This window comes from Aquarana catesbeiana, linkage group LG02 (genome assembly GCF_042186555.1).
Source record: "Aquarana catesbeiana isolate 2022-GZ linkage group LG02, ASM4218655v1, whole genome shotgun sequence".
NCBI classification, from domain to species: Eukaryota; Metazoa; Chordata; class Amphibia; order Anura; family Ranidae; genus Aquarana; species Aquarana catesbeiana.
In genome coordinates, this window is record NC_133325.1 from 161,807,624 (window position 1) to 161,829,584 (window position 21,961).

Consider the following 21,961-nt stretch of genomic DNA (forward strand, 5'->3'; position numbering starts at 1 on the left):
ACACAACAGCAAAGTGTTCTTTGCCTTAAATAAGATCAATGTTTAGCAAAGAAAGTAACAAAATAAACACTCCCTTTTTGCACTGAATTTAATCAATATGCAAAAAAGTGTGAAATATAAAAAAAACTTTAGCCCTGAATTAAATCAGTATTTGTCTGACTAAAGGGAAACATCAAAAAAACAAAAACTTTAGCCCTGAATTGAATCAGTGTTTGTTTGACTAAAGGGAAACAGCAAAAACAAAAAACAATTCAATTCAGGGCTAAAGTTTTTGAAGTTTCCCTTTAGTCAGACAAACACTGATTTAATGCAGGGCTAAAGTTTTTTATATTTCACACTTTTTTGCATATTGATTAAATTCAGTGCAAAAAGTGAGTGTTTATTTTGTTACTTTCTTTGCTAAACATTGATCTTATTTAAAGCGGGGGTCCACCTATCTATCTTTTTTTTTTGAGTTCATTCACAAACTTTTCTTCTCAGCATTACATACTCACATATTGTGTGTAATATGTCCGCCTGTGTCAGATTTCGTCGGAAAGATGCTCAGTGGCATCCTGGGAAGCCTGAGACTAGCTCCCAGGAGTCTGGGAGAGGCTATAAACACGCCTACTCCCACGGGAGGAGAACCAGGAAGTGCAAAGAAGAATAGAAAAATAAAAGGTAATTACGGCGATTTACATTTTTTTAAACGGCATGTCAGCATCTAGGCAAGGAAGAGAATACATACAGATATTGTTCAAAATTTGGGTGGAACCCCGCTTTAAGGCAAAGAACACTTGCTGTTGTGTTTCTCGTTTAGTTTTTCCTTTTCTTTTTTTTGCTTTCCTATTTTCGTTCTTTACGAATTATCATTTTTCATTGTAGTTCATGTATTTCTGTCTAGTCACTTCCAACATGCAGTTGGTGCTGGGATCAATCGAGTCTATTTCCCGGGGTTGCGATGCACCCAGTTTATGACCCGTCCGGTCATATGACGGGGACGGACCCTGACCTCGGCGTCATGTTTCCACGTCCCGTTTGCGGCGCCATTGGCCGCCGCTTTGCGGGATCTTCAGTGGTTTACCATCCCTGGGCTAAAGCGCTGCAGAGATGGGAGGCGGCCGCATACGTGCCTTGGCTGTCCTTTCCCCCCCGTCATCACGCCCACACATGACGTTGGCGTGAGCACGCCCCTGGTCTGCGGCATTTAACGGTGGTCTTTGGCCGGTTGCCTTGTGGTCTCGCCATGGATTTGGGGCATCTGGCCTGGCCCTCTCACCATACAGGTAACTCTCCTGCACACTTCCACTCTGGTTTATATACATCAGTAGTGGCCTCATAGTTGCTCACACACTCTATCCCAATCATACTTTAACACTCCTCCTTGGTTTCTCTCTTCACACACACACACCTACTCACCTCTTGATTATCTTCTGAGGCTTTCACCTTTCCTATTTACTTTTACCCTTCACATTCAGTCCTAAGCCCACACATCTCTTCTCATTTTCTCCACAGTCATTCCAGTGTTTCATGGCCTCGTTGTTTGTCCCCGCCAGGCGGCCCTTATGGTCAATTTGGCTAGCCGTGGCCGACGGTTCCTTGGGGCATGCTCTCTGCCTCAACCCCGGGGGAGGCTTTGTAGACCCAGACCAATGCTGCATTCTAGTTTATAGGTCAATACTGACCAATGCATTACTTGTATTATAGAAATTTAAAGTTTCATTTTCTCTATATATCTGTCCGTATACTAACAGATGTTTCATTGTTTCAATGCAGTCAATTTGCATCGGACTCCTGATGATTGGTTATAAGCCAAGAAACGCGTTGAGTTAACAACTACTGATGCACATATCTTTTTTCTGTACAATGTATTCTTTCTTGCAACTGTATAATTAGTATTTGAATTATGCTTTTCAATATACTGTTTATAACATGCTCAATGGTGGCCTAAGATGTGTCCATTCTTGATTGTATTTGGCTCAAGGATCTATGTTATTAAACTTTTCTACCATTTTACTTTGTAAACTCTCTGTAGATATAATTATGTACTGGACCTACCCCAAATATCATATCATAGCATATACCATTGAGTTGACGCATCCACCAACATGCCTCATGCAAAGTCACGTTTCTATCCTCTCATTTTTTTGTGTATTTAATGTGCATCAGTGTGCTAAATGTAGTTTCTGCAATGCAAATCTAGCCTTACAGGTAATTCCTAGATTCTGAGATTAAAGCATCAGGAAACGTACAAGATCAAAAGTGGAGTACCATCCAGATCTATCAGGTCTAGCATTGTCAAAGGGAGCAATTAGTCATGTTACAAGTTCTGTATAAGGCTTATTCAAATCTGCCTTCTTTGGTCATTCTTTAGATGCTTTCTAAAGCTATAGAAAGCAGACATGACATATCACTGCTATTCTTAGCGTACACTGGTTTCAACAAGTAAACACTAGAGCAAGGTATAGAGCGAGAACTTCCAGCAAACTCTGAGAACCTTACTTCAAGCTGTTGTATCACATTTCAGCCCCAGTTTGGAAATGTTAAGCACTGTTCTAAAAGTTCATTTAATTTACTTTAAACTGAACCTGATTTGGCCTATACCAAATTAAAGGTGACAAATGTGATAAAATGCAGATCCCTAGATATGCCTAAAACTCTTTGTTATTCTTCAGATCAATTCATCTGCCTGCATGGAACCCTTTAGACCAAGTTGGAAAAGGGGTCTGCTCAAACGGTCATCAAACCCTGCACTGTCCCTGGCATAAGCTATGCCCCTGTCATTGAACTGTCAAATGCCAGCACTTCAGTGTGAAGAGATTTTGGCCTTTATCAGCTGAATGATAGGAGGTGGGGCATAGCAACAGGTGGGGTTGTGGATTATTTAAACTTTGGAATAAGGGGCCCAAGGACAGCCTTAGCCTAGGTTCCGATAATCTTCAGAATGATCCCTGTAGAGCAGTGGTTCTCAACCTTCCTAGTGCCGTGGCTCCTTAATAAAATTTCCCAAGTTGTGGGGACCCCTAACAGTAAAATCACCTTGCCTTGGGTTGTGAGCACCCAAGGCAAGACAAGTAATTAGCGCCCCTAACCCATGGACATTTAGCGCTCCCTGAGTCCCTTCCACTCATACAGTATTAAATCCCCTTATGGTACATTTTAGGATGTACCACTCTCTCTTTGTTCTCCTTTCTTTCCCTTTTATCCCTCTCTATCCTAATTTCTTGGGGATTTTTTTCTTTTCTCTCCCCTTTTTTTCTTCCTTCACTTACTCCTTGGAGGGGGGGTGGGGGGAATGGGATGAGTGGCAGTGCTGGTGGGGAGTAGGGATGAGTGGCAATGCTGGGGGGAGTTCTGATCAGCCAACTTAGGTGCTCTTGATCAAGGTCATCTGCTGATCTGAGAACTGTAGTGGGGACTTTTAATGGCAACTCTAATCACAGGTAGTGTTACTCACTGTGTCTCCAGATTCACTGTGTCTCTAGCTCTGTGGCAGTGACACTTATGCCAAAATCAGGAGATGGGGTCTCCTCCAGCCCCTCCCACTTCACATTCCTCACCAGTCAGCTGACCTCTAGTCTCTGCCCCCCACCCATTCTGTGAACTGAATAGGCGGCTGCGAAGAGGCTGAGTGGGCAGCCGTGGGCTCCAGGAACATCCCAGCTGGGCGGTCACGGGCTCCAGGAACAGCCCAGCTTGGCAGCCATAGGCTCCAGGGACAGCCCTGCTGGACGGCCGGGAAAAAGCTGGGAGAGCTTCAGGAACAGCACAGGATTTGGTGACCCCTGGCAAATTGCCATTTGACCCCCAGGTTGAGAACCACTGCTCTAGAGATTAACATAAGTGCCTGAATGAAGAAAAAGCCCAAGGGCAGCCTATGCCTAGGTTCCAAGAAGCTCTACAGAGATCATTCTGAAGGCTAACAAGTGTCTGAAGGCAAAAAGGGTCCAAGGGCAGCCTTGGCCTAGGATCCAATAAGCTCTACTCTAATTTCTGGATGAAAAGCTGAACTACTACTTAGCAGGCAGGTCTTGCCCCTTCTATTTATCCGATACAATTCCCACTGGATGACCGCTATACTGGCTGGCACTTGAGGAAAAAAAAACCTTCAAGCAGTGTTTTTGTTTGCTTGAAGGGACTTTCTTATGGGGAAGGGTGCACACTGCTGCAGGTGGAGCCTAGAAGTGCCTGCACATACCTGAAGCAGTCACCCTGCCATGGTCATTCTTTCAAGCAAAGCTTTGACACTTCTGTGTTACATGTTTTGGGGCAGGGACTCAAAAATATTGACGTCAGACAGTCAAATAACTAGCATTACAGATTTACCTGCCAACATACTCAAGTTTCTGTTAAGCCAATCTTATCATTTCAAAGCTTTGCCAAGATTGGCATGAAATTTGTATATCCTCCCTGTGCGGGTTTTCCTCACGCACTCCATAGACATACTTGGTAGGTTAAATATCTCCTATATAAACTGGCCCTAGTAGGTGCATATGTGCACGTGAGATGGGGACTTTAGATTGTAAGCTCCTTGAGGCAGTGACCGATTTGAACATAATATACATAATGTAAAATAATGCGTAAATTGCCAGTGCTTCATAAATGCCCGCAATAAATAAATATAAAACTACTAAATGGAAAACAAAAGTAACATAACACTGCTGATAAGTTGTGCAGCTAAAACAGTAGGGGTGCAACGGATCAAAAAACTCACGGTTCGGATCGCTCCTCGGATCAGGAGTCACGGTTCGGATCATTTTCGGATCAACAAAAAAAAAAATCTCCCCCACTAATATCCACGTCATCTCCCCCACTGTAATAATATCCACAATCTCCCCCACTGTAATAATATATTAGCAGGGTATGGCAGAGTATTGCAGGGTATGGCAGAGTATGGCAGAGTATGGCAGGGTATGGCAAAGTATTGGCACTGCTGCCATCCGATCTCTACCCTCCACTGTACAGATCAGCACACAGAGGGGAAAGAGGAACCAGCGTCATGACATCACGTGGTAAATGGCTGCTGGGTGTACCAAGATGTCCGCTACTCCAGAGCTAGGCCGAAGCCGCTGCCTTTCCTAAGGCCGAGGCAGCGGCGCGCTTTGCAGAGCGCATGTGTGCCGATCCGAACAGGCTGAACCATTCGGATCACGTAACAGTCACGATCCGTTGCACCCCTATAAAACAGATAAGCTTTATCACCAGTGTAGTTATGTAGTCTGTTTGTAGGGAAGGCTTGATTCATACTAGTATGATTTCAGATGCGAGTTGAGCCAAACAGAATCACATGACAAGGAATAATAAAAAAAAAAAAATATCACATGGTTTTCAATGGTGCCCATTCACATCAATGTGACTCCATGCAGTACAATTTTGGAAAAGTAGTATTTTGGTGTAATTTACAGTGGGATTTGGCCCCGTAAAATATGCACACCACATCCAAAATGCAACATTGCATCAAAGTCACTCCACATAACCACACTGAATATCATGTGAAAAATAGATCACATGATGCCATTTCAGTGTTTTTAGCCATTTGGGCTTGAGGAGGACTTCTGAGCTTTCTGCTTGAAAATACTATATACTGCATGTTGCCATAGTCAAAGTAAAAAAGTGAAAGCAAATGACTACATTAAAATGTTGAAAAGCTGTCTTACCTGGAAATATAAATACATACATTAGGGTTGCACCGATATCACTTTAAGACAAAGTACCGATATTTTTTTCAAGTATTTGTCGATACCGATTTTTTTTTTTTTTTTTATTTCATGCGACAGTGGCACCAATAAGCACTGAAGAGGCATAGACTGTGTCAGTAGTTTTAATTTCTTTTTCTTCACAAACTTTTTTACAATGCTTTTTTTTTTTGGGGGGGGGTGTGTTTGTATTTTTACAATTTAACCTTTAAATATTACTTTTTTTTAATCAGCCCTGTTTGGGGGGGGGGGGGGGGGGAGGGGGGGATATCAGGGGAAAGGGACTGAGGGCAGAAATTCCCCAGTCCCCTTCTCTGCAGCCTCAGCTACACTAATGAATGGACAGGAGACAGCGGCTCCTGTACATTCATAAACTGAAGCATCATAAACCACGATGCTCAGTTATAAATGGACAGTCAGTGATCACCGACTGTTCATTCAAAAAAGGAAAGAGCCAGCTCCTTCCTTCGCTCTCCATCCTGACATATCTGGGGGGGAGGACGACACAGGGAGCCAGAAGAGGACACAGGGACAGTCGGGACAATCAGTGCAGGCAGTTACAAGCGCCGATGTCCTTGTATAACTTTCAATAAAGCAGCTGAATGCTGCGGGAGGGAGAGAAGAAGTTGCTGTCAGCTGCTTTATTGCAAGCTATGCAGGGAGATCGGTGCTTGTAACTGCCCCCACCGCAGCACCTATCACCTGTGAGGCTGCCCAAGTATCAGGTTAGGCATTGGAGCATATGCACGAGTATGAGTACTCATGCAAATGCTCGGTACCGGCACCGATACTAGAATCGATGCAACCCTAATTAAAATAAATATATACACACACACACACACACACACGTGTGTATATATCTATCCATCTATTTATTATATTATATATACACACACACAGTGCCTTGAAAAAGTATTCATAACCCTTGAAATTTTCCACATTGTCATGTTACAAACCAAAAATGTAAATGTATTTTATTGGCATTTTATGGGATAGACCAACACAAATGTGATGTGAAAGGAAAATGATAAATGGTTTTCAAAATATTTTACAAATAAATATCTGAAATGTGGCGTACATTTGTATTCAAGCCCCCGAGTCAATACTTTGAAAGAAACACCTTTCGCTGCATGCTTTTTTTTGTAGGTCTCTACCAGATTTGCACATCTAGAGTGAAATTTTTACCCATTCTTCTTTGCAAAATAGCTCAGATTGGATGGAGAGTGCATGTGAACAGCAATTTAAGTCTTGCCACAGATTCTCAATTGGATTTAGGTCTGGACTTTGACTGGGCCATGATAAATGAATAAGCTTTGATCTAAACCATCCCATTGTAGCTCTGGCTGTATGTTTAGGGACATTGTTCTGCTGGAAAGTGAACCTCTGCCCCAGTCTCAAGTCTTTCAGACTAACGGGTTTTCTTCTAAGATTGCTCTGTATTTGGCTCCATCCATCTTCCCATCAACTCTGGCCAACTTTACTGTTTCTGCTGAAAAAAAGCATCCCCACAACATGATGCTGCCACCACCATGTTTCAATGTGGGTATGGTGTGTTCAGAGTGATGTGCAGTACTTTTCCACCACACATAGCGTTTTGCTTTTTAGGCCAAAAAGTTAAATGTTGGTCTCATCTGACCAGAGCACCTTCTTCCACATGTTTGTGTGTCCCCCACATGGCTTCTTGCAAACTGCAAATGGGACTTTTGGCTTTCTTTCAATGGTTTCATTCATGCCACTCTTCCATAAAGCCCATATTTGAGGAGTGCGCAACTAAAGCCCCGTATACGCGATAAGCAAAAAGGAAGTAAAATTTGGCTCCGACAAACAACCTGTCGATTTTCGGATCGTTAGTACAGTGCTTTCGACAGCCGATTCCGGTTTTTCATCAGACAAAAGCTGGATGTGCAAACTATAAAATTTTTGTCATACGTGAACTCAACATCCAATTTTCGGACGAAAAAAATCGTAAGCGGAAGACTCAGAAACGAAAGAATACATACAAAACTAGTCAACACATTACGTCACTTCTGAAGTTGTATTCTGTCAAAGAGAATTTTCGTATGGGGAGTAACCTCTTCACTTTTGACATGAGACTAGCATGCAACAAAAGATGGACATTCAGTAGTCCGAAAATCTGATCGTGTGTACGAGACTTTACAGTTGTCCTGTGGATCTCTGCAGCTCCTCCAGAGTTACCATGGGTCTCTTGGCTGCTTCTCCGATTAATGCTCTCCTTGCCCGGCCTGTCAGTTTAGGTAGACGGCCATGTCTTGGTAGTTTGTAGTTGTGCCATACTCTTTCCATTTTAAGATGATGGATTGAACAGTGCTCCATGAGAAGTTCAAAGCTTGGGATATTTTTTTCATAACCTAACCCTGCTTTAAAACTTCCACTAGCCTGTATGGTGTATTCCTTGGCATGCATGATGCGGTTTGTTCACCAATGTTCTCTAACAAACCTCTGAGGGCTTCACAGAACAGCTGTATTTATTACTGCGATTAAATTACACACAGGTGGACTCTATTTACTAATTAGGTGACTTCTGAAGGCAACTGGTTCCACTAGATTTTAGTTAGTGGTATCAGAGTAAAAGGGGCTGAATACAAATGCACACCACACTTTTCAAACATTTGTAAAAAAATTTGAAAACCATTTAATCATTTTCCTTCCACTTCAGAATTATGTGCCACTTTGTGTTGGTCCATCCCATAAAATACCAATAAAAACCATGACAAAATATGAATACTTTTTCAAGGCACTGCAATATACACACATACATTTGTTCAGCTATTTTTCTACCCATACCAGACAACGCTATCCAGATCTGACTTCATTTTAATCTTCTGCAGTTAAAGTAGCTCAGTGAAGAGCCGCCCCAACCTATGACTGCATATTGAAAGAGCAGCAACACACTGAAGAGGACAAGCCCAGTTCTCTCTCTCCTCATATCAGCCAGTGTCCTGTGTATTGTGCAATGTAGTTGAGCCACGTTCTTAGAGCTCCCTACCCAAGCTGCAAAGGCAGCAGTATGGAGGTGCATGTGATGCTGTGTTGCTTTGCATTAGAACCTACCAAAAACTATCCCTTGCTGCATTTTGCAAGCAAACACGACCCTTCGGGGGAATGGGGTTGTGTCACCACAGCCCTTGTTGCACAGAAGTCTGTTATTTTGGGGGTTAAAACAGGCAGTGAAAAGGTGACAAAGCTCCTCCTTACTGCCTGTCAACTGCCCACCAAAAGGCAATACACCACAGATAACTCTTCAGAGGAAATGATTGTGTAAATGAGCCCTTAAGAATATTTTAAGGAATACATGACCGCAGTTATTTAAATCTGTATACAATGTCAATTTAAAGTAGATGTTACCATAACAGAATATTAGGTTTGCTAAAGCACTGTGTATCAAATTTTCAACTGGCTTGCTATGGGGGCACGCAGAAGGAGGTTGGAGCCAGGAGCACCAGCAGGGACCGAAGAAGGTACATTGCACAGATAAGTAGGACATGGTTTGTTATTTAAAAAAAAAATACCTTTTTGGTACTTTGGCACTGTCAATAGACAGTTCATATGTGAAATAAAAACCTAATGGAATGTTAACCTTGGCCCACTCTATCCAAAACCAAGGAAGAAAATTGTCCAACATCTATTAACCACTTACCAACCGGCCCATAGCCGAATGACGGCTGCAGGGCGGTTGGATAACTCTGGGAGGATGTACTATGACGTCCTCCCAGAATTCCCCTCTCGTGCGCCCCCTGGGGCACACATCCGTGACGGCCGGGTCCAGAGGACCCGGCGCATCACGAATCCCGGTAAATGGACGCTGATCGCGGCCGTTTACCATGTGATCGCGCCGTCAAATGACGGCGCGATCACATGTAAACAGACCAGCGTCATCTGATGACGCCGGTTCCTCTCCTCCCCTCCTGTGTACCGATCGGTACACAGTGAGCGGGGAGGGGGATGGATGGATGTCTGCAGCGCTGTGGGCTGTATGTGTAGTGCCCACAGCGCTGCACAGAGACATCCAGCCATCCATGCTCAGCAATACTCTGCCATGGCCCCGCCATACTCTGCCATGGCCCCGCCATACCCCACCATGCTGAGCCATGCTCAGCTGTACTCGGCTTCTGTATGTGGCCAGGCTGTTGAAGTCTCACACATGTGGTATCGCCGTACTCAGGAGGAGCAGGAGAATCTATTTTGGGGTGTCATTTTTGGTATGTACATGTTATGTGGTAGAAATATTGTATAAATGGACAACTTTGTGTTAAAAAAAAAAAAAGCGTTTTAACCACTTCCCGCCCGCCGGCCGTCATACAACGTCCTTGACTTTGTGCGGGGATATCTGAATGATGGTTGCAGCTACAGGCATCATTCAGATATCAGCTTTTTCAGCCGGCGATTCCCTACACCATGAGAATGATCATAGCAGCTGTTCCACTGCTTGATCGTTCTTACGGGAGGCTAGAGGGGATGTCCCCCCCTCCCGCGCTTCTACCGACTCACTGCTACGATCGAAGCCAGGATCGTTTTTTTTTTTTTATTTCAGGCTTCCCAGCCTAGAGGTGAGATGTGAGGTCTTATTGACCCCATATCTCACTGTAAAGAGGACCTGTCATGCCATATTCCTATTACAAGGATGTTTATATTCCTTGTAATAGGAATAAAAGTGGTCAAAATTTTTTTTTTTGGAAAAAAGCATCAAACTAAAATAAAGTAAAATGAACAATAAAAAAAAAAATTTTTTTAAAGCGCCCCTGTCCCTGTGTGCTCGCATGCAGAAGCGAACGCATACGTAAGTCCCGCCCACATATGAAAACGGTGTTCAAACCACACATGTGAGGTATCGCTGCGATCGGTAGAGCGAGAGCAATAATTTTGGCCCTAGACCTCCTCTGTAACTCAAAACATGTAACCAGTAAAAAATTTTAAAGCGTCGCCCATGGGGATTTTTGAGTAGCAAAGTTTGGCGCCATTCCACAAGCGCGTGCAATTTTGAAAGGTGACATGTTGGGTATCTATTTACTCGGCGTAACTTCATCTTTCACATTATGCAAAAACATTGGGCTAACTTTACTGTTTTGGTTTTTGTAAAGCACAAAACAGTTTTTTATCCCAAAAAAAACACGTTAAAAAAATCGCTGCGCAAATACCGTGCGAGATAAAAAGTTGCAACGACCGCCATTGTATTCTCTAGGGTCTTTGCTAAAAAAACATATATAATGTTTTGGGGTTCTATGTAATTTTCTAGCTAATAAATGATGATTTTTACATGTAGGAGAGAAATGTCAGAATTGGCCTGGGTGCTCCAGAACGCCTGAAGGTGCTCCCCTGCATGTTGGGCCTCTGTATGTGGCCACGCTGTGTAAAAGTCTCACACATGTGGTATCGCCATACTCGGGAGTAATAGCAGAATGTGTTTTGGGGTGTAATTTGTGGTATGCATATGCGGTGTGTGAGAAATAACCTGCTAATATGACAATTTTGTGGGAAAAAAAAAAAAAGTAAAAAAAAAACCTTGATTTTGCAAAGAATTGTGGGAAAAAATGACAACTTCAAAAAACTCACCATGCATCTTTCTAAATACCTTGGAATGTCTTCTTTCCAAAAAGGGGTCATTTGGGGGGTATTTGTACTTTTCTGGAATGTTAGGGTCTCAAGAAATTAGATAGGCCGTCAGTACTTCAGGTGTGATCAATTTTCAGATATTCGCACCATAGCTTTTGGACTCTATAACTTTCACAAAGACCAAATAATATCCACCGATTTGGGTTAATTTTAACAAAGATATGTAGCGGTATAAATTTTGGCCAAAATATATGAAGGAAAATTACTAATTTGCAAAATATTATAACAGAAATGAAGAAAAATGTATTTTTTTTACAGATTTTTCGGTCTTTTTTCTTTTACGGCGCAAAAAATAAAGAACCCAGCGGTGATTAAATACCACCAAAAGAAAGCTCTATTTGTGTGAAAAAAAGGACAAAAATTTCATATAGATACAGTGTTGCATGACTGAGTAATTGTCATTCAAAATGTGAGAGCACCAAAAGCTGAAAATTGGTCTGGTTAGGAAGGGGGTTTAAGTGCCCAGTTGTCAAGTGGTTAAAGAAACATTTTACAGGTTAGCAGAGTTCTGTAATTCCCAAGAACAGAAAGACATTTCAGTCTATTTATGTATTAATACAATATTATATTAACATTTTTATATAAAACTGATTATTTGCTGTCACTAACACAACCTATTGTTCCACTTATTAGAATGTAAAGAATATTGTGCCTTAAGTAAAAGGACTTCACTTATGTTACCAGGAAAGCAGCCAAGAATAAAGAGTATCCAATTAGTACATATGTATCCTTTCAGTTCTACAGATCTGGCTGAGTCATGGGCACTATGACTTCACAAGGGATCAGTGAATTTTCCATTTCTTAATTAAGAGATACGGTCCTTAGTGAGATATATTGAGAGGCTTAAAGCAACATGCATATCTGCGGTCAACGAATATTTACATTGAATATTACAGATTCTCCAAAATTATTCACAAGGTAATGATTATCCTCCAGATTCCTTGGGTCCCAAAACAAAATGAAGTGTTTAATATACAATTAAAGGCAAAACTCTTTATTTTTTCGACAGAGAGGAGAGGGATTAGAACACCTGTCTGGTTTTATTGTTGTCTGTGCCCTCGTTAGGGAGATTCACTCTCTCTATTTTTCCCCTTTAACGTTATCACTGAAACTAAAAAAGTGAAAGAAATCCCACATTCTGGATTGCCCCCAGAACAGTAATAGAGGGGAAATGTTCCAATGAAGATTAGTTCTGGTGACAACCAGGGATTTGCTCAGTTCCCGTGTTAGCTATGGGACAGGACGTGAAGGGAAACCAATGGGACAAAGATGGTAAAACAAATCCGATGGATGTTATAACCCTTCCAAACTTTATCTGGAAAAAAAAAAAAAAAAAAGCCCTTTAAAAATTCTACTTTAATTTTTTTTAAAAGTCTGAAAAACTGCTCCAGAAAGGTCCACCGCATATAATTTTGGAAAAACCGTAAGATGCCTTGACACATATGCGATTCCCCCAGTGCACTTCCAGAAAACCACAGTTCTTTCTTAGTAAAAACAAACATTTGATCTCTTAGGTTATGGTAAGTCTGTTATAATCATGTGGAAAAAAATATGAATCAGTCTCGATTACACAAAAGTTGGGGGTGGGCACATACAGAGCTCCCGCTTACTGACAGTGATCACAACTTTTTTTTAAGCCCTACCCAAGTCTTCACAAGATGCCTATAATTACATTACCCAGTAAAGCTTAGCTACAGCTTAGCCATCGGGTCCAGAAACAAAGTTAAAGTAAAGAGTAACTCCACTTCTGTTGAGCGAAGGGAGGGGTGAGAAGAGAAAAAGAAAAAGAAAACAAAAAAAGAAAACAAACCCCCCCCCAGGAATGTTGTACATTTCAAGGATTTTAACAAACTTTGTTGCAGATTTCTACCTTTTGTTATTCTGAAGAAATAGCTGTTTGTGTCTTGTATCTTAGTGTAAACTTCTGTAAAAATCTGTGAGCCAATCACATAAGCAGGAAATTATGTTCTGTATACCATCAGTGTACAGAACGCCTCCAGATTGCCATATTGCATTTTACAGAAAATTACAGTTCTGCCAATTTAATGTTATTAATATAACCTTTTTTTCCCCCAAATACAAAATTTTATTTGCAATGTTCTTTCCCATGAAAGTGGAGTTACCCTTTAAACTAAATTCAAGCAAGGCCCAAAAGTGGCATTTCTGACAAATGGACTTACTGTGCATCTTCCAGTGTTTACTCTCCAAGTAAAAGTTTAAAACGAAGTATAGGTTTACTTTAAAACCGACTCTAGCCTTACCTTCCCCAGTGTACAGGCTCTTTTACTTTACTCAAATTGCTCACATCAATTTCACTGCACACTGTGAGCTTTTCTTAGTATGCATTAACATTGCAGCAAGTCAGAGCCTGCCTTTAAAGCTGAAGATTAGTCATATAAAAAAAAAAATCTCTAAAGTTTTAGTGACCCAACTTACCTATAATGACATTTGCCCCCCATTATGCAAGCGGTTTGAACCTGCAGAAATCTTCATGCCGGGATGCCCCCTCCTCTTCCTGTCTCTGAACTTCCAAAGCTGTAGGGGGTTAATAGCTTCAGGTCTTAGGTGAAGCTGCTGTGAAAAAGTTCCAAACTGGGATCCTCCCCCTTTCTTCTTTGAGAAATGTTCCTGCTTTGCTATCAATGCATGCAACACAATCTGTGAATGGAGGAAATGCTGGTGGAACACAGAATACTCTTACTCATTCACAGATCACATTACAGGCAGTGAAAGTAACAAAAGAATGTTTCTCAATGAAGAAGGGGGAGGATCTCTGTAGGGAACTTTTTCACAGCAGCTTCACAAAAGACCTGAAACTATTAACCCCTCACAGCATCAGAAGTTCAGCAGCAGGAAGAGGACAGGGCATCCCTGCAGTGAAGATTTCTACAGAATCCAAGAGAGCTTGCATCACGTTTTGTATGGCTAAACTTCAGCTTTTAAGCAAGGCAGAGATTAGTTATTCTGCATAACAGATAAACGCCCATCTTCAGAATCTGAGGCAAAACAGGTTTAAGTGGTAGTAAACTTGGAGGGGGGGAGAACTTTCCCTGCAAAGTAAAGGCATAATGTGCTGGTATGCATCATATACTAGCACATTATGAAAGATTTGCCTTGAAACCAAGTCTTCAAGCAGCATGCTGTCACCACTGCAGAGGCTTCCATCTTCACTCAGTCTTCCCAGGCTGTGGCCAGAAGAATGGCTGAGCCACGGGAGTCACAGCTGCAGCACAGCACTCTGAAGGAATGGCACAGGTATGCTATTCCTTCGGAGCTCATGCGCCGGTGACGCCACCGGCTGTTGCTCACTAGAATATCTCCTAAACGGTGCAAGTTTAGGAGATATTAATTTTACCTACAGGTAAGCTTTAGTATAGGCTTACCTGTAGGTAAAAATGAAAAAAAAGTGTTTACTACCACTTTTTAGATTTGAGATCTAAACAGTTCTGCTATAAAACACTATAGAGATACTTTTACTTAAACACAGCAGCAATAACTTGGGGCACTGCAATTTTATATAGCTCTCAGCTACGTTCCATACATTTCCAAGTGCTAAAATAAGAGCTGAATGGGAGTCTATACAATGCAAGCCTGAAAAATCAGTGTGTTTGTCAGTCTGCAAGCCTTGTCACATGCTTTAAACTTGAACTGCTTCTGAAATTCCTGCTGTCCGTGCTGCAATTTACATGCCGTCAACCCCTACCCTGAAAGCAGAGGCACTCTGTTTAGCACTTATAACTGTATATTTGACACAGGCTGCCATTTCAGACACTGTCACCCCGTAAGCGAATTAAATTTTGATTATAAGCAATATTCGATGGACATTTGGGAGTTTAAAGGAAAATATACCATGGGGAATCTTACCTTGTTACATGTAATCGCTGAATGTGAACTAAACGTAAAATTTAACATCTACATACAAGGCATAATAATTAATGAAAAGATTATGGCGATTCTTAATGATATCCATGACAAAGTGTTACGTACCTGGCATCCTTGGCTCAATCACTTCCCACCCTTTCAATTGACTATGCGCTTTCTGGAGCTTTGATTATACGCGCCACGTCTCCTGCCACAGTCAGCACAGGCCTCTGGTGTCTCTCCCTTTCCTTTTTCTCTCCTACCCATCTTTTATTCCTCTTCCGTTTCCCCCTCCTGCCTTGTTTTCCTCTTTCCTCTCCTTTTGTCTCCTTTTACCTTTAAGTTAAGCTCCCTCTGCGCCTTCTTCTCTTTCCTTATTTTCACTTACATATAGGTGACCACAAGACAGTGATTATTTCTCGCAGTCAATTATACATTACCAACCTGATCCATGCTACAGCTCCTACTGTAGCTTTGTTTGCTACTATGTCCATGGTCTTTCTTGTGATAGCTTCCCAACTGTTCCTATTGGTTACCATGCCTTAGGACTAAGATGATTCTGTTGAATTTTACTATCCAATGAGTTATTTATTCAAAGTTGCCTGTTTTAAAAGTCCCTGACAACTTTACTGGCGAGTAGTCCAGGTTATAATTTAACACTAAGGGCCCTTTCACGCTGGGGTGGTTTGCAGGCACTATTGCGCTAATAATAGCGCCTGTAAACCGACCCGAAAGTGCCGCTGCTTTGTCTCCAGTGTGGAAGCCCCGAGGGCTTTCACACTGGAGCGGTGTGCTAGCAGGAGCGGTGAAAGAGCGAAGTGTATACCGCTCCTGCCCATTGAAATCAATGGGACAGCACGGCTATACCGCCGGCAAAGCGCTTCTGCAGAGGCGCTTTGCGGTGGTTTTTAACCCTTTCTCGGCCGCTAGCGGGGGGGGGGGTAAAACCGCTCCGCTATCGGCCGAATACCAACGGTAAAGCGCCGTTTACAATAGCGGCGCTTTACCGCCGATGCCGCCCCTGCCCCAGTGTGAAACAGCCCAAACGGTACTTTGTACAATGGTCATCTACATTAGCTAAATTTTGTACAAAAAAAAAAAAAAAAAAAAAATGTATATTGGTTGTATGTTTAGTCTGCTTTTTCAATAAAGAAAAAGTAAAAAAAAACAAAAATGTAAAATCTATAAAGAAATATAGCAAACTGGATGTATATAACAGAATCAGCCAAGTACTTTGCACTGTAAAGTATCCTGAAAAAAATAAAAAATACTGTATTTCCAGGAAAACTTAAGAAAACATATGACACTGGTTATTAATCTGGTCTAGCCAAAATACTAAAGGGGTAAGAAGCTGGCTAAAATTGCATGACATGAAATCTCTTTTTAGATTGTAAGTTCCCTTAGCAAGCCCTCCTAATCCTTCTGTACTGGAACATACTGTCTCCCTTTATACTGTAAGGTGCTTTGCTGACTCTTGGTGCTATATAAATCCTGTATAAGAATAGTATCAGTGCCTCACACATTGGCAGGGGTCCAATTCCTTACCACAGGACAGCAATAAAAGTGTAAGTATAACCAAAACTTTTTTTTTTTTTTCTTGAGGGATGTGAACGCACAAAACCCCTGCCAATAAATAATTTTGCTGTCTCCATTCAGGGAGCTTTTCTTACCACGTCTTGTTCTCCTAGACATAAGATATAGGGGAGGAGATTTTTATTGGAAGATTTGTCCTCGTGGCAGCTATAACTTTTCCCACCACGTTCTGTGATACTACCTAGCAGGGACACAGACAGCAATAAAAACTCAACAGGGGTTCTCATCCTTACGTTATCCAAAACTAGAAAGAAAAGTTTGGCTATATTTTACAGTAGAGCCAGATTAATAAAAGTGCTTTGGTCGCCACATTCCTAATTATGAAGAATAATGTGTAGAAAAAGGATGGGATTTTTTAGGCACCCCAAAAAAACAAGCATATAAAATTAAAATTTTATTCAGCAAAGTACTTTTAAAAAAATGCATATATAAAATGACTGGCATGGTCTGATGCAATATACCAACATCATCCCAAACTGTTAAAAAATAGCAGTTAACACCAACGCATTTGGCTATACTACACTGAGTCAAATAATAGCCTATTAATCTATAATCATACTACTTGAAACCAAGAGGAATGGAAACCTAGCCAGAAACATCCAAATGGTGAAAAAAAAAAAAAAAAAACAATACTTACCCTATTCCTCACTCTGACTTGGGGGCAGAGTGAGTCCTCTATCCCTAGACTTTATGGAATTTATGGACACTTAACCCTTGCCGTGGGTGGAGAAGCACAGAACGGGCACATAAAATTACCCTGAGTTGTTTTCGTGATTTTGTACCACCAAGTACAATTGTCAAAAAGATTGTACCAACTTTCATTTTTGCCCATAACCAGTTTGGATTGAACCCGTCTGGAAACAAAACTGCCATTGCCAACCTCTTTTTAACCACTTCAATACCAGGCACTTACCCCCCTTCCTGCCCAAGCCAATTTTCAGCTTTCTGCGCTGTCGCTGTTTAAATGACAATTTCGCGGTCAGGCTAACACTGTACCCAAACAAAATTTTTATCATTTTGTTCCCACAAATAGAGCTTTCTTTTGGTGGTATCTGATCACCTCTGCGGTTTTTATTTTTTGCTAAACAAATAAAAAAAGACCGAAAATTTTGACAAAAATAAAAGTTTTGCTTTTGTTATAAAATTTTGTAAGTTTTCTCCTTCACGGACGGGCACTGATAAGGCAGCACTGATAAGGTGGCACCAATGAGCGGGCACTGACGATGGGTACTGATGGCCACTCATGGGTGGCACTGGTGGGCAACACTGATGGGCACTGAAAGGCTGCAAAGACGGATACTTATGGGTGGCACTGATAGGCAGCACTGATGGGCATTGATACGTGGCACTGATAGGCATCCCTGGTGGTAGTGGTAGGCATTGTGAGTGGGCACTGAGTGGCAGCTGCCTTGGCACAGATTTGCATTTCCCTGGTGGTCTAAGGGTGGCATACCTGGCGGTCCAGTGTGGATGGCCATCCTGGTGGTCCTGGGCGGCATGATGGTGGTCCTGGGCAGGATCCAAGGGGAGGCTGCGCTAATAAACAATCAGCACAGCCCCCCCTGTCAGGAGAGCAGCCGATCGGCTCTCGCATACTCACGTCTGTCAGACACGAGTGAGGAAAAGCCGATCAACTCCTCTTCCTGTTCACATCATGATCAGCCGTGATTGGACACAGCTGATCACGTGGTAGAGAGCCTCCGTCGGAGGCTCTTTACCGAGATCGGTGTAGCGATGTGTCAGACTGACACACCGCACCACCAATCGTCGCGATGCATGCCCCCCCCACGGGCGCATGGCGGCTGTTATCCTGCTGGACATCATATGACGCCCAGTCAGGATAACGCAACCACCGCCCAGCCGTCATTTTGCTATAGGCCGGCCAGGAAGTGGTTAAAGGCCCTAGTTTCCCGGCAGCAATGCTCATCCTCCCACCAGAAGTCTCAACCTTTATACTTTTTCTGAGTCAGTGATGCAAAAAGGATTATCCTGACACTTAGAACTGTCTCTAGGAACTTCCTAGGGGAAGCACCCATATTTCTAAGATGAATATGATGTGTCACCAGCAGACCAACAAGCTGGTTTCAAAGTCCAAATCTCTTTTTATGACACTTTACCATGTGATCATGCAAAAAAAAAGCTTTACTTTTTTGCATGTTCATAAAAATAAATTCAACCCTTAGCTCAGGCTTACCTCCTCCTAAATATTTTGGCCTACCCACTGTGACTCAGTTTCCATAATTTTTATGTGTGAGCACCTGGCCATAAAGCATAAGGGCCTAGTCTCACCAGTCGCATGCTTAAACACGCCTCTGGGGGAATTTACTAAATTTGGAGCAGACAGAATCTGGAGAAGCTGTGCCTGGTAGAATAAGGCTTACCTATAGGTAGTGGAAATATCTCCTAAACGTACAACGTTTAGGAGATATTTCACTTGCAGTGCGCCGATGTCGTCATTGGCGCATGCGCTGTGAAGAAACAGACCACCGTGCCGTTTCTTCCCCCAGCGTTTGCCGGGAGTGACGTCGCGCAACTCCAGCCAGTCACAGAGCTGGAGTCCGCCGTGGCCCCGGAAGGAAGAGGGGCAAAGATGGACATTGCCTACACAGGGGACAGCACGGGCTTCGTTTGCAGGTAAGTGTCATATAATGGGCTAGTATGCGATGCATACTAGCCCATTATGCTTTTAAATTTGCAGGCCTTGCGAGGAGCAAAAGAGGAAGTAAAACTCATTGGGGTTTACTTCCTCTTAAAATAAAATAAACAATTCACTTCTAAACTTTAGGTAAATTTTGGTAAATTCACGGTTGGTAAGAGGAAGGGGCTTGCGTTTTGTTTTGTTTTTTGGGAAAGGAGGTGGCGGTTGTTGGATGATGAAGAGAGAAGCGAACTTTAGAATTTAAGAAATGTTAACTTATCTGGGAGGATTTTTAAAATGCTGTATAAATATGCATATTCTAGGAATGATACGTTTGTGAATGTTATGCCTTTTTTACATACAAAATTTCCTTTAAAAAAAAAAAAAAAAGAATTAAAACAATGTTTAGGCATTTTGCCAGGCACCCTGAAGAAACCTCAAGGTTGAAAAAGGCTGGGCTAGACGACCTGGTCAGAGCAACTCCAAACTGCAGTTCTTGTGGGATGTTCCCAGTCTACAATGGTCAAAGCTAGAGATGCGCCAAAACATTTTTGGCCAAAAATGGTACAGAAAACGCACGGTTTTACCACAAATTCACTGTGATTTTACAGCAAATTTGCCATGATTACTGTGCTTATGGTGTTTTTCATAGGTCACGTGTCTCAAAAAACCACATCAAAAACTTAACACAGTGCGTTAATGATGTGTTCTTGCTGTGTTTTCAATGCATTTGAACTGGGACGTGCGTTTTTTGTGCATTTTTTTTTAACTGACCAAATCTGCACCAAGCTGGATTTCCAACACCACAAAAGAAGCCCAACGGACCAGTGTGCAGACATACATAGAATTTAAAGGGATACATTTTTCTTGAGCTAAAAGGTGCCAATAATGGCCAAACATAAATTTTCATGTGCGGCTGCGGAGATTGGGAAATGTCTCACTGCCTGTGATTAGCGCAGCGCCGACTTCCTGGCGGGCTCTGCACACACACCAGAGCTCATCCTTATGGAAGAGCTACTGTAGCTCAAATTGCTGAAAATTCGCAATTCTGGTTGTGACAGAAAGGTGTCAGAACACACAGGACATTGCAGTATTTTTTGTTGTGCATGGGGCAGACCGGTCAATGTGTTGTGTATGGGAAGGACCAGCTAAGGTGTCCATGGTGACCCTTGTCCACAGCCAAAATGCCCTACAATGGGCATGTGACCATCAGAACTGAACCACAGGCCCAAAAGAAGGTGACCCAGTCTGGTGAACTCAAGAATGGAATACAATAGGGTTTTAGGTGTTGACTAGGCCTTCGGATCTCAAGCCAATCGAGCATCTGTGGGAAGTGCTGGAAAAAAGCCCAATCCATGAAGGGCCCAACCTCACAACTTACAGGATTTAAAGTATCTGTTACTGACGGCCTGGTGTCAGATACCACAGCCTTCCTCTATAGGTCTAGGGGAGTTCATGTCTCGCAGGGTTATCATTGTGTTATGGCTGATTGGTGTATAATGTACAGACATGGAGACACACCATTCTACTCCAATGGCAGCAGAGCTGACATGTCATCCTGATGTAGGACAGGCTGGGGGGAGGGGAGGGGTATCCATAGCCCGCACTGTGCAGCACCCGGGACAGCTCGCCTTCCCTGCAGGTGGACGTAGTGAGCGGTGCGGGGGCGGATTGCCGCAAGGCATGCTGGGAGCCGCCTCCGGGCTGTACAGCCTGATCTCCTCGTACCTCGGTATATTGTCGGGTCACCAATGAGCCCCGCGCAGCCTATGCCGATCCCGCCCCCACCTTCCTACCGTCTATAAGTGCCCCTTCCCAAACCCGCATTCCCGACTCACCCCTCCCGCCCTGCACACCGGTCACGGTGAGCCCCCAACCTCCACTCCCTCCGTATTCCTCACACCGGAGCCCCCCGGGCCCATACTCGCCTTTATTATTCATGTCTGTCTGAGATTGCAGCGTCTCTGTGTTTTTCCGTGTTGTTGTTGGTGATGATTCTATTTCCGTTTCTGTCCACTTCCTGGTTATGCGCTCTACTCACTACAGAGGCAAGGTAACAAGCGGCGGCGACGGGTATCGCCCCCTGCAGGCCGTGCGTGGAACAACGCGAATCCCTCCTCACGTACACGTGCACGCTGCTTCCTTACCACGCCGAGCGCGCGCATTTCTTCGTTTGCGCGTCCTCGTTCTCCTGCTCCAGTGGCCATGAAGGGGCAGAGCTGGTGACATAGCACGAATGAACTCTTCTTCCATTATCGCTAGAACCTCATTCTATACTAGCAGCTTCTCACACGAAAATGCACAGGGTTTTCCCTGGGGGTGTTGGAGTGCGTGTGAGAATTTCTGCACCCACATATGTGTGAGCCTAGAATTACTGCGAATATGTACCATAGCTCCCAACTGTCCCTGATTTTGAGGGACTGTCCCTGATTTGGAACAACGTCCCTCTTTCCCCCTCATTTGTCTCATTTTGGTCTGATCTACATAATTGTGTATAAAATGCACTTTTTATCTGTGCTAAACCTTTCGTCCAATTTCTAATGTGCTGCATTTGTAATATAAT

General features: G+C 42.8%; 1 protein-coding gene across 1 annotated transcript in view; it reads right to left on the minus strand.

Annotated features, from left to right (window-relative positions):
• DAZAP2 (DAZ associated protein 2) overlaps nt 1–21,481 on the minus strand; it is a 40,146-nt gene extending 18,665 nt beyond the window's left edge. The window contains exon 1 of the mRNA XM_073613710.1: nt 21,327–21,481. Coding sequence (XP_073469811.1) covers nt 21,327–21,339 — 13 coding nt within the window. The 5' untranslated portion in view covers nt 21,340–21,481. The remainder of the gene's footprint in view (nt 1–21,326) is intronic.
• Between the last annotated feature and the right edge of the window lie 480 nt (nt 21,482–21,961).